Here is a 13,651-nt window from a genome sequence, read left to right on the forward strand (position 1 = left end):
GTGGTGCAAAACTGCAGGGGACATGTCCCGTAATTATCATTTAATTAGCAGTAGCTAAATATAGCTTACTTACATAAAGCAGCAGCAGCATATTGTGAAAAATTTGACTTTAGTTTTGTGCTCTCTGCTCTCCTAAATAATTGTAACTCACAGCAGCAGAAAGTTTGATCACTGTGTCTGATTAGAAACCCGCAGTTTTATTCAACTGATAAAACATTGGCTTGATAATGTTTGTTGCTAGTAGTATTGAGAGCTAGCTGAATGTAGGCCATTGTTATGGATGAAATATGATGTGTTTTATACATTAAATGTTTACGTCACTGGTGTACTAAGATTATTGTAGAAGGAAAATATAAACTTGCTTAAATTAGTAGTTCATATGTGGCATGTGCATTTTCATATATACTATTTACGTTGCAATTAAACCAACAAGTCCTTTACTTCTCCTTTTACTGCTTAAGCATGTGGCAATAAGCCAGCATGTATAATTCCAGGTCTCTGAGACTACAACACCTGAATAGATTGCAGCCATTATTAAACTTATTACACCTGTGTTTGGGTCAGCTGCAGGAAGGGGTCATACTGTTAAACGGGCTCCTGAAAACAGTAACTCTTAATGCATATTGTCAGGGCGGGGCAGACTAAACACTACAGCAGATCTATAACTGAGTGGGCACAAATAGGGTAAGTAATTTTAAGATCATAATAAGGTAATGAGGGACTACTCAGTATGATGTTGAGGGAGCACAAAAAAGTCAAGTCTTTACTATTTTTGTGCCGCTCAGTGTCTGGTTAAGAGTTAATCAGAAGTGAAACATGTAGAAAGTGATTAGTATGATTCACAGATATTTATGAATTATGAAAAACACATGAGAGAGGCGCTTTTTGGATACAACAACAATGTGACTCAAAACAGATGCTCTCATTCACATACACATTCACAAAAAAGGGGAATGAAGTCCAAAGAAAGTCAAGGCACAGAAGAGCAACACACATTGACCACACCGGTCTTCCTCAGGGTCAAACATTTTGACAAACCGTTTGACCCAGAGGAAGACCATGGTCACTATAGGCTTTTAACTTTTATACCATGGTAAAGCAGTGTGCTTTGACTTTTTTGAGAATTCATTCCCTCTTTTTGTGTACATTGATATTTATGAACTAATAATTAGCCTACCTAATGATTCATTAATATAGTAGGCTATTTCCCAGTCTGTTTTCTTGTAATCATTATCTACTATACAGGTATTCTCCTTGTAACACCTCACAATTTTGTGTTCTGTAATGTAAAGTATGACCCAATAATTCAGGTATTGGCTATATTTATTCGGCAGGGTGTTAGTTATGTGCATCCTAAGAGAAGATACATCCTTATTATTTTCACTAAAACTCAGACTGTCCTCATCATCACCACATCAAAGCCTCAGAATGAGCAGCATGCTCTCCAAATGTAAAGCCCTTTATCAGTGGGCTCCAGTTGAGCACCAAGCTTGCAGTGGGTGGTAAGTCAGCGATCTGACCGACCATACTTGTCTTAATGTATTTGCACTGATCCCCTGGTGTTTTATGGCTGACTGAAGGGTTTACAGGGTCACAGGGCGGCTCAGCTGAGTCACTAACGGGTCCAGCAGCATGGTTCACTGAGATAGCACATGGACAATAGGACAATGCCCCCTGGCAAGTGAACACACATAAGTGGGAGGCCAATATATCCCTGAGTCAACAGGATACTCTTTGGTCTAAGAATAGTTTGAGTGATGGCCTATGCGAAGGATGAAATGGATAACTCTTAAATCTCTGAACACACCTGGGCTAAACTGACACAAATTGTTTGTGGTCACGTGACCAGAAATTGTTTTGCGGTCACAGTCAGTAACAGTTGTGTGCAACTGTGTGTGACCTTCAGCTGACCAACATAAAGCAAATCAACAAAGGCAATGTCATTTCCAGATTTGTTTTCACCTTCATCAATCCTTGTTTAATACTATGATCATTATGAGACAAAGATCTGCTGTAAGACACCTTAATAATTTCTTCACACATAATTAAATATCAACTCATGGTCCCTTTAACCACTTAATTTAATGCCTCACTTTTTCCTAACTGTAGAAAGTTAAATAAGCCCTATAACTTCAATTAATGATTACTACACAGTCTTTTAGCTTGTTTTCTACTTATCCTTCACCATAATTTATGAATGTTATGGGGGATTTAAATTCAAATTTAGAGGTTATATTTACTTCCGTAAATGAGTTTCTTGTTTATCACATGCATTGATTAGTCTGTAAACTTTATTTAACCCTTTAGCAAATAAGAAGCTGGTTAAATAGATTTAAAGTGCTTTTACTGTCTACTTAGAAAGGTCAAAAATCATTTTCTGACATGAATACCACTGCAGGAAGCTGCCTTGTGTCAATACATTTAACAAGTTAGGAACCCCCAGCATACTAATTTAACTGGGGGTCAAAAAGTCAATCATAGAAAGTTAAATCAAGGTGACAAAAGGGTCAGGAGAGATTATTTTCTCTCTCTTTCATAGAAACAGGGATTTAACTTGAAAGGTTGCCAGTGGATACCAGAAGCAACACAAGCTGCTGACTCTTTGCCAAACCCTCCCAGTGTCACCCAAGCAGCCTGTGATCCCTCTGAGTCACATAAAGGACAACAGAGACTGTGCACTGCACTGCACTGCAGACAAGGGCATGATTACATCCAGGCTGTTTTTCAGTCAAGTGAAAATATACTGTATCTCTTTACCATCTTGTCAATGTTTGAAACTGATCTGCCGATGGGACAAACATTACAAACAAATGTGTGTGTGCTTATTCAAACTCACAGGACTTCATTTTAAAAGTCTAGTGGAAAAACATTGGATGGTGTAACTGTAACAAACATGACAGCTAAAGATATATCTAAAGGGAAAATTGGGATTTTAAAAGACAAAATAAACAGTTCTACTTTGCAACATTTATTACAGTATGTTCATCACAAACAAAGACTGACACTGAAACAGTTCATTTAACTGTATGCAAGGTAGAGTCCAAAAAGCAGAAAACAGAGTTGCCTATACATTTTTAGCATAGAAAACTCTCTTTGTCATCTCATTAAGAATTCAAGCAAATCTTCATTATTTACATTATGCTACAGTTTGAGTGATGTCTCTGTTCTGCTTGTATGCAATGTTTCATGAATTTCAAATGTAATGTGATACATGTTAACATATTATATTCCTTTCAAACAAACCATATCATTCAAAAATATTTAATTACATGTATTTAGAAATATAATGAACCCCTTAAAGAGCTGCAATAATTGATTTTTTGGCCACTTGAGTGCAGTGGCATCTGACACAAATATCACTGTATACAGTGAATGCAAACAATTGTTATTTACACACACAGACACAGAGCAACATTAGCATTCATTTGGAGTCATGTTTATATCCACCTGATGAAAGTAAGTGCAATATCTTCTTGACTTTCAGAGATTCTTACAATGTTTATTAAACACATATCCTATAAAATCTGCATGTAACACTGGGATTTATCAGTGGAATATTTGAAGACTGTTAACTGTATATTATAGACCAGCTAACAGGAACATGTGAGAAAAGTCTTGTTGGCAGGAACTTCCACCTGGAGCTCTGACCTTATCTACAGAGTAATGCACACACATGTCTGAGTGTGTGTGACTAGATGTGTACTGTACTTGGTGTGTGTGTGTGTGTGTGTGTCTGATGGGTCTACAGACGCACATGTATTCCTGTACAGTTTCAGCAGAAAGCGAGACAGATAAAGAAGTCTGCATACGTCACTGTGCTGTAGCCTGGCAACCTGGAAGTTAGAAACACAGTGTTAGTTTAAGCATATGGCCTTATGCCTCACCAAGAACACAAGTCAAAATCTCTAAAAAGACAGTGCAGGGGGCTCTGTGTAATGTAGTTACACAACACACAGTGTGGCTGGAAGAGGAAAGGTTATTAAGCTACTCCATCTGGAGGACGCCACAAAGAAAGTTTGCCCGGTGGACACATGAACACAGGTTGCCCCTCACATGGACCATCAATCTGGGTAAGACAGAGGTAGTGACTCTACTGTACTCTTTACTGTATATGAAGCCCGGGAGTGAACAGAGGCTTCTACTAGAAAGATATCAATCCCTCATTTTAATTGACTTCACAGCATTAGATACAAACCATATCTTCCCTCATTTACTTTCTCTTTACAAGTTCATGATTCACACAAATAAATAATACACTAAAGGTATGGGGACACCCATGGATGTATACTGTATCTTATCACCCAACATCAGTGTTAGAACTCACTAATGCTCTTGTGGCTGAATGGCAGCAAATCCCTGCAGCAAGGTTCCAACATCTGCTGGAAAAACTGAAACCAAAAGAGCTATTCTAGCAGCAGATGAATGAACATTGTTTTGGAATGACATGTTCAACATGTAGGTGGAATTTGCAGGTGTCCACATACTTTTGTATGAGGGGTAGAACTCACCAAAATGAATTGATAAAAAGAAAAACTGATATGATCTGACAGCCACAAGGTGGTGGCAAGTAATTGGAAAGATGAACAAATGTTTGAAGAGGCTCTCCAAGAGTTTACTAGTCCTAATGAGCTTCATTATCACACAGACTGCCTTTATACCTTGGTGGAAGGTTAAATACAGCCAAGACTTACTTAGTTCAGGAGACGACAACCATAACTGGGCTCAACACTTGAGGGATTATTTATGATTGACACACTGGCCAGTGCACATTAAAAGACAATAACTAATCACACCACTAAAAATACTGACTGAATAATGGTGAATAGTGTTCAAATCATTGTTTTGTTGAGGTAAATGATTCATATCTTTATCATCCATCCATCCAGTATCTAAATCTGCACATTTATTTTGAAAGATCAGAGGGGGCTGGAGCCTATCTTGGCTCACACTGGGCAAGAGGCAGGATACAGTCTGTCACAGGGCTAACTATCATACCAAACTGAAATGTAATTAAATTACATTGTTTTAAAACTCACTGTTATTCCAGTTCATCAATACAATTATACATATTTTTTCAGTCTCACCCCACAGATATGTGCCCATCACTACTAATAATTCTCACCTGCTATAGTGATATCTACTTATGTGAGCTGACAATTTTTGACTTTTCTTGCAAAGTGCTTTTTTTTGGTAATTTGTCCTTTTATTGTGTGCGCACAATAGCATATTAAATACTAAGTTTTACCCCACAAGATGTTGACCGCTGCAGACTGGATGACTTTGTGCTCCACTGGTCCAGACTCCATACTGTGTGAGTGGCTTTTATTTGGAACAACAGTGGACTGCTGAGAGTGGAAAGTTTGAAGGAATTTCTCCCAGGGAGAACAGCTGTTGTCACCAGGAGAGTGACTTTGTAGTTCTTGGGCTGTTTCCCCAGCATGTGTCCATGGCATACTTTTGGTCAAAGCTGTGAGCTGGAAGTGTAATTTCACTGCAGTAAAATCTTACCGTTATATTTAAGACAGAGTGAAAAGGCATGTATATAATAAACAAACACAAATATACAACTCAAAGTTGTTAACACCAACAACTTAACTCTTTTCATTGTTCTCAAGTTCTCAAAAGTCATAAGCAGTCTCTTAAACAGAATGTGCTGCCATCATAATATGTAAGAGACAACTTTAAAAGAGGCAGAATGTGCTGTGAACACAAACCCTTAATCCAGTCCATTCAGATACATTCATACTTTTCATACTGTACCCTGCTTTACCTTCTCATAGCAACATAAACACAGCAGTCTCATCCCCTGCATCATCATATTTAAAGCACACAAACCACAGTTTACCCATGAACCAAATGCATTCAGCTCATCTCACACTGGACCACATCAGTCCCACTTTCACAGAGATTCTTGGTCCTGTTGCACTGCCTAATGCATGTCCATGTTCACCACTGAACCCTTGTCTCTGTATGCCAAAACTGATTAATTGAACAGCTCCTCTGCTCTAAACAGCAGCAGTGGTAACGTTTTCTTCAGCGTTGTTGGTGGTGGCCGCCGTGCCTGTCGGTGTCCCATTGACCGGTGCATGAGGGGTGACCTTTGCCAGTCGGTGCTCCTTGCTGTGGGTGCAGCTGCGGGCACAGAGCTGGCAGGAGGCACAGGCCGAGTTGCAGCAGGGTAAGAAGCGACAAATACTGACTCGCCACAGGAACCAGCCGGGTGACCAGCAACACCAGCAGAGCACCACGGTGCCCGCCACCACACCCAGGATGATGTAGAGAACCAACAAAGACAAGGAGGCAGGAGAGTCTGGAGATGAGAGGGATGAAATGCAATTATCTTTACTCACAGTCCAGCCATATTCACTTCGCAAATTACAATGCTGGTAGGAAATACTTACAGTATATATAACACCAGTGACTTACTGTACAAAGGAACTGTACACACTTTTTCCACATGGAATAGTATTCACCAAACTACAGGTTTTAACTCTTCAAACTGTACAGTGCCACCACAGACTGAGGAAGGCTCACACACCATTCATTGCTTGGCCTCATCAAAGTAATAGTTGTAAAATATTGCTGCTTCTAGCTCTGCCAAATCCTTAGCTAGTGTACAGTCCAGTGGCTCATTTGTAGGGATGACATACAGTACAGTATATTGTAGACTTCACTCATGTTTGGAAAGTTACAATGATGGTTTCCAAATGTCATGAAACATGTTGTATCAAACAACGAACTAGGTGAAAGTAGGTAAAACATTTCTGAAGTGATAGTCTTTCCATTGGGGCTGTACATGGGATCAAATTTGACATGGGATAAAAAAACTTGTCTGCCCAATACTTGTTTTCATTACCACCACTGTAGGTTTTGTTTTTTTGGGCTGTCCAACTCTGACTCCCTCTCTGCCTTCCTACTGTCTAAATAAAGAGAAGTACGTGGGAGAATGCTCAGTCCACTCTCACATTTTTAACCAAAAAGAAGCCACAGTGACACTGGCTTGAGTGTCCTGAGTGTTAGCAGTGGTGGTAACCAGAAACATGTACAACATATAAATATAGAGAACCAAAAATGTGGAAATGTGGATCTTCTTCATAAAATAGTCCTCAACAAATTAAATATTTACTCCTGTTTGATTAACATTTGCTTAAAACTACAGTAGCCAGGCTATTTTAAAAAAGTAAAACTTATTTATGTTTATATTTAGATTATTTTGTCAGTAGGAACCGATGGAATTGGGGCTGAGAGTCACAGACAGGGTAAGGAAGTCAGGAAGTACTGAGTACTAACATATTGGAATGGAACTGGTTAACACTGACATTTGTGCCTGTCACACCAGAAATCGGCACAGTGAAATGTATTCCTGCGTCCTTGTGAAATAAATGCTGCTGGAAGCTTGGTGATGTAGTCATTAACTATGGGTCATGCAAAACAGCTAATATGATAGCATCCTGTATTTTGGACTTTCTGGTCCTTGCCGTTCCCTCAAAGATCATCACTATCATAATGGTGTTCCAATTGGACAACGGTGCAGATTTGCTTGTCAAACTTCACAAAAGTTTAAGTCAACACAACAACACCACTTGCATTTACTTTATGGAAATCGATGAATGTGGGTTAGGAATATTGCTGTTATAAATGCTGGTGTTGCAGAGTGAGGGTCTCTGGCACAACTTCACCTACTTCCAAGGTGCATGGAGAAGGGAAAGAAGTCTAGAAAGATGAGAACTCCAGCAACTCTTGTAGTATGAGGAACAACTTTATTAGTTGACCGACGCGTTTCGGCTTGTGGCCTTCAGATGACCCTGATGAAGGCCTCAAGCATTAATGCTGGTATTACCTTGGCCTATGTCTTGGCACTGGCAACTTCTCCAAGATGCAGGAACAATTGACCTGCCAAGTACCTGAAAAACTATGTGCAGGTGAACCGAGGAGAACTGCTGCTGTTTTAAAGGCAAAGCTGCTCACACCAAATACTTTCCAAATGTTTTCCTGCTAGATGAATTAAAACTATTATTATGTCACTCACCTGTTACTGACTCATGACTGGGAGGGCTGTCTGACATGCCACAGTTCATATGTGTAGGAATTGGTACAGTGGGTGGATTCACAAAAGGTGGGGGTGGGGTTGCTATTGGCGGTGGAGGCTCGGGAGGTAAAAGCTGACCTGCTGATGGAGGACAAATTTGTGTCAACTATTAAATTTGTTGTAGTTTAAAGATACACTCCCTAAATAAAATCAGGGAGGCTGATGCAGTATCAGCATCCTGACCAGCCACCGAATCACCTCACTGACCTTTGCACCCGGTGGTCAGGTTTTCCTCCAGGTCACTTCCATCCCCACAGTTGTCAATGCCCTTATCATCACACACCAGACTGAGAGGGATGCACTTCCCATTCCTGCAGGTGAAGTAGGGTTCACTGCTGCATTCTGATTGGTTAAAACCTGAGAAGGAAGGGGAGAAAATGGATCATTCTGTGCTAAGATCTGGGAATGCAATTAAGTCTGACAGGTCAAGAAACATGGGCAGTCAGACAATCAGACATGTTGTCAGATTATCTAAACCATTTAATTTGGAGCTCTGACTGAAAGTGAGCACACTCTAAATGTCAGTGATAATCGCTCGTTGCACAGGAAAACAGTAAACAGCAGGTCAAAGTTGGGCCAGGAAAACTAATAATTACAAAATATTAAAGGATTGGAATCTTCATCACCACAAACCGCACATGACCTGTGGCCATACAGTCTGTTTTGAAGTTGTGGTCAGTTTTAAACCTCTCTGTGTTCATTGATGATTGTCTATTGGCCACAGAAAATACTTGATTCTGACTGGCTGGCAGGTGTCCATTTAAATCTTACTTCAGCCTATAGCACCTCTTATTGCATTAGCAGCTGATTGTGATAATCTGTAGAGTCAATGTCAATTAACTGTTAGTGCTTTATTAGGCAGCATATTTTGTTAAATTAAAATAAAATCCTACAACTCAGGGCCAGCAGTTTAGACATCAGTCTAAATTAGTGTGCAGGTAAATTAAATGGCACTTAACAACTAACCTAACCATTCATTAACCAACTGATTACAAACACACTTTCAAAAAACTGATGATGATTAAACACTAATTCACTCAGAGGTATGTGGTTACAGAATATGATGGACTCAGAGGAGTGAACGCCACCAACTAGCCGATTATTTACTCATTTCAGTTTCACTGCATTATTGTTTGCTTTTGTACGTCCCACCACAGTGGCTGTAAGACTCTAAGCATCTCTTTGTCTGTCTTACCCAGTCTGAAGGAGGTGAAGTCCCCCACAAAGTCCACTCTGGGTTGAGTCCCCCGGGTGACCAGCCTCAGCGTCAGGTAGTTTCCCGTGGACAGCACCGGCCGTGGCGGACTCTTCCCACACAGAGGAGGCCCGAGGGCAGGCGAGCTCCTGTCCCGTCCATCATAAAATTGAACGTATGAGCCGGCATGACAAGGGTCCCCTGGGCTTTCACCTGAGGTGGGCTCCAGTCTGGGGTTGAGAGGGGCGGAGCCACGAGGGGACTCTGGAAAGGCAGGGGCCGGGCTCAGAGGGGCCACTCGTAGCAAACTGTAGACCAGGAAGAAGCGGAAGTGGAACTGGACCTTGTCTTTTGGGGAGCTGGCCTGCATGGTGAGGTGGCAGTCAGTCCCCATGGTCACAAAGTAGTACTTCTTGGACTCTTGGTGTGAGTTGACGATCATGCCATCTCCCCGGATGGTCTGGCCACAGAAGTCCACCACGTTCACTGACAAGGAAAAGACACATGAGATGGAATCCTCTGATACTGATACATAGTCAGCATATACATAGATTTGCACTTGTTGGATGTTTTGACATAATGTGCCTTGGTGGTGTTGGACACTGTTGGCCAGCTATGAGGTGACAACTGTTTTTTTTCTTTTTATCTTTTGTTCACACACAAATTTTTGATTTAGCCTTAGAAAAACTGAAAAGAAAATCTTTTGAGTGGAAAAAAATTCTGGTGGATAACAGATGACAATTTTGATATAAAGATTTGCTGCTTTTCTGTGTTTCATATTTTGCAGGTAAATAAAAATTCCAGGTCTTACCACACTGACAGACATACAGACAGAGTTAAGAGATGTTATCAGCAAACTGTCTGAATGCTGACTTATACTTTTGATAGACAGACTTCAGCTTTACCACACTAGTAGATTTCTTAGAGCCTCAAATTGTAAACCTTGCCTGCTAAATCAGCCATGTGAGACAGCATGGTCATCATTTGACAGGCAGGTCACTGCTCATCCACAGGCAGGACCAGGACAGATGGGCGGGCAGATCCGGCTCCATCAGCCCCAACCCAGCCGCCCACCACCCCCTGCCTCTGGGCTGCAGGCCAAATAATGAGAAAATTTACGACCACCCCTGGAGTTTATTAGCTCTGTTTCCCTGGGAGACAACTAGATCCTCCTGCACTGACCTCCAGGAATGTCTCAAAGAGGAGAGCCCGGGAGCCCCTGTTGGTGGGAAACAGCTCATCCCCTCCACACAGTACAACAAGTAAATACAAAGTACCAGGGGACAGTGTTCAAAACATGGGTGACCAGAAGACGCCAAGTCCCCAGTAAAGATTTTTACTGGCTGAAAATTCAACTCTTTTTAACCACTATCATTGTAAATGGAGTCCATTTCATAGAGCAAATCCAAAGGGCGGGAGAGGGTCAAGGTCCTAGGTGACTCACTGTAGTGAGAAATGTCTGTGAGACAGTATTGTGTTGAAAGGGCAGCAGCCTCACTCTCCATCCATGTGTTATCCCAACAGTGGTGACTCAATGCAGGCATTCATTATATCACTTCAGACTTACTCTGTTTCAGTCCTGCTGTGCACCAAACAGAGTATATAAACACAACAGTGAGTACACATTAATGAACTGGTCGAATGGCCTGATATGGAAAAATATCTTCTATCATGGTATATATAATTATATATTGTGATATAGATATATTGTGATATATTTTTGGGAAACATAAGTAAGGAAATGTTTATGTCATGTAGATGTCATGGTGCTCTGTTCTCTTGTGCTGTTGTTGACATAAACATTTTTTTTTTCTATAAAATCCCCCCAAAAAAGGTGTAAAAAAAAGGGCTGATTTTTTAATCCAGCAAATTAAATACCTGAAAATTTAAGGAACTTCATCACATTGATACAACAAACCTGTAAATCCAAAATTGCCTTGTAGCAGTAACAACAGCAAATATTTCTGTCATCTCACGGTATATTTGGTCATATCGTCCAACATTATCATACTCTATCTATTTTGAATGAAGTTGATTATTACATCATTATCATTAGATCCTATAGCAATATAAAGTTTATCTTTATTTATTCACTTAATTAAAACATATTTAAAGTTTAGTTTAAGGAGCAGTTTAAAGAAACACACCAGTGCTTTTGCATTTTTAGTCCATATACATATACATAATATATAATTACATATACATTTACAACCCAGCAAAGTGAACATCAAGTCTGCATTCATTACTGTTGAAATTCTGTTATTGTTGTGAAGCAATGTAGCATAGATTTTTCAAATCAATCTGCAGTTAAATGGCATTATCATGAAAAAATAATGTAACTTTGGGAAACATTAATGCAGACTTGATGTCAAATGTGAAGGACTGCACTGTCTGTTGAGTGATTTTTATACTGTACAGAAATGAATGGATACCAACAGCTGAGAAATACATTAAAAATCTAAAGTAAAGTAAATTATAGCCTATACTCAACATGGTTGGCAAAAATGTAAAGTACAGATGATTTGTAGTTGATAAGGTACAACATGCTAACACACTGGTATGGTCCTTTAAACTTGAACACAAGTCAGAACTCACATTATGAGTAAGTACAAAATTACATAACAGTGATATGTAAAATAAAACTGAACACAATATTTTAATTCTGCATCTCATAACGATGGTTTATTCACATTTTTCAGTTTTGCAGCTGCAATAATTACTGCTGATGTGGGTGATACTGTATTATATAGCTGTAATGATCAGAGCATTATCTCATATGTTACAATATCTATACTCAAGTATTCAATGTCTCATGTTTATTCTCTTGTGCCAAATGCTTTTCTTTTGTGTGAATAAATCACGTTCTTTCCCCAAGAACTGGAGATCAGACACTGTGACATTTTTGGGTTAAACAGAAATTATTTTTTCAATGATACATTTACTCAAGTTACAGAAACAGCAGGCAAACTGTTGCTACAATGACTACTACTGCTATTACTACTATAATTACTACTTTTTCTACTACTGGGCTACTTCTGCTGCTGCTGCTCACTGCTCAGCAACAGCTCTACAGTTAGAGCTTTACGCACAGAGGAAATGAATTGCGCACAGTTTACAAGTGAGTCACCGTCAACACGAGCCAAAAGCCATCTATCAGTTAGTGAGTAGGTGTGTAGTGTCTCCAGTCCAGTGGTCGAAGTCTTACCAGTCTCAATGGCCGAGCTGTGCAGAGTCATGAAGCAGAGCAGCAGGAGCAGCCTGACCGGGCGCTGAGAGCAGCTCTCCACCTCCAACTGCATCATCCAGGCTGAGAGGGAAGTGCTCAAAGGAGAAAACCCAACTCACAGAGGGGATGTCACTGTCATTCTAACTATTCATGAACTTGTCATATCTGGTCACAGAAGAAGAGGGAAGTTTAGTTGCAGCGTTCGGGAGCACAGGAGGAATCTATCCAGTGTCCTGGGATATGTTGCTGTGAATAGACTTCAAGCGCTCTGCTCTCCATCATAAATACTCTCTGGCTTTTATTCCAGTTGAACCTCCTCTAGGTTCCCTCTGTTCACGTGTCCGGTCATCTCCATGACAACACACAACCAATCAACTGTTAAGCCAGCAAGCAGGGGAGGGAGGCTTGTGTTTTTGAATAAAAGTTTTCCCACTACATGTAAACTTCTACAACTTTCCCATGATGGTGTTTTGTGTGGTTGTCAGTTAGAGGTACATCCACATAATCAAAGTATGTAAATGCTTCTCAGCTGATGATAACATACCAAATGTATACAAATTTTTACTAAAACCAGAACACATTCATAACTGAGTGATAGCAGATTCCAGTCCACGATTCCTTGAATTTTGATGGTGGGCTGCCCCAGAGAAATGATCATATTTCCCGACCCTCTCTGTTTGGAATGCATCCTTCAAAATACCATCGTTTTATAAATCATATTTTTCCTAATTAAAAGGATATAGGTCCTTTTGTTCTCTTTTTTTCTTTTTGTCACAAATCTAATGACAATATATGTATATCATTTTATTTTTTTAAAGGCTCAGTTATTTCCTAAAACAGCTGGTAGCTGTAGTTTTTAACAAATGTTACTCCAACAGGAGGAAATAGTGCATTTGTTGGGGACTATCTTTTAGCTATGAATGAATCCACATTCTGTGCTCTAATGAGTATTTCCAGCAGCAGGACGGTGTGTGTGTGTGGGAGTTAAAATAATTACAGTGTGTGTGTGTTCATAGTAATAAAGGATAATGTCATCCAGTACAACTGTCTGGGTCATAGTTTTTGGACAACAATGGAGCTCTGTGTCACAGAGGAATAAGATATATCAGGCTTTGATACAGAGACAGGATCGATTTATTGT

At 40.0% G+C, this 13,651-nt stretch overlaps 1 protein-coding gene across 1 annotated transcript; it reads right to left on the reverse strand.

The window, feature by feature from the left end:
* Positions 1-6,005: 6,005 nt before the first annotated feature.
* ldlrad2 (low density lipoprotein receptor class A domain containing 2) lies at positions 6,006-12,586 on the reverse strand. The gene is made up of 5 exons (XM_067586302.1): positions 12,490-12,586; positions 9,285-9,770; positions 8,297-8,446; positions 8,030-8,167; positions 6,006-6,310 (listed from the first exon to the last, which is right to left on the reverse strand). The coding sequence occupies exons 1-5, from the start codon at positions 12,584-12,586 to the stop codon at positions 6,006-6,008; spliced, it is 1,176 nt and encodes a 391-aa protein (XP_067442403.1).
* Positions 12,587-13,651: the final 1,065 nt, after the last annotated feature.

This window comes from Thunnus thynnus, chromosome 4 (assembly GCF_963924715.1).
Source record: "Thunnus thynnus chromosome 4, fThuThy2.1, whole genome shotgun sequence".
Taxonomy (NCBI): domain Eukaryota; kingdom Metazoa; phylum Chordata; class Actinopteri; order Scombriformes; family Scombridae; genus Thunnus; species Thunnus thynnus.

What these genes read in the sequence shown, in the direction of transcription:
- ldlrad2 (XM_067586302.1), bottom strand. Translation starts at nt 12,586, where the DNA reads ATGATGCAGTTGGAGGTGGAGAGCTGCTCTCAGCGCCCGGTCAGGCTG. An exon ending in CAGCTCGGCCATTGAGACTG is followed by an intron (nt 9,771 to 12,489) that starts GTAAGACTTCGA and finishes TTTCCTTGTCAG; the next exon opens with TGAACGTGGTGGACTTCTGT. An exon ending in CAGTCATGAGTCAGTAACAG is followed by an intron (nt 6,311 to 8,029) that starts GTGAGTGACATA and finishes TCTCATCTCCAG; the next exon opens with ACTCTCCTGCCTCCTTGTCT.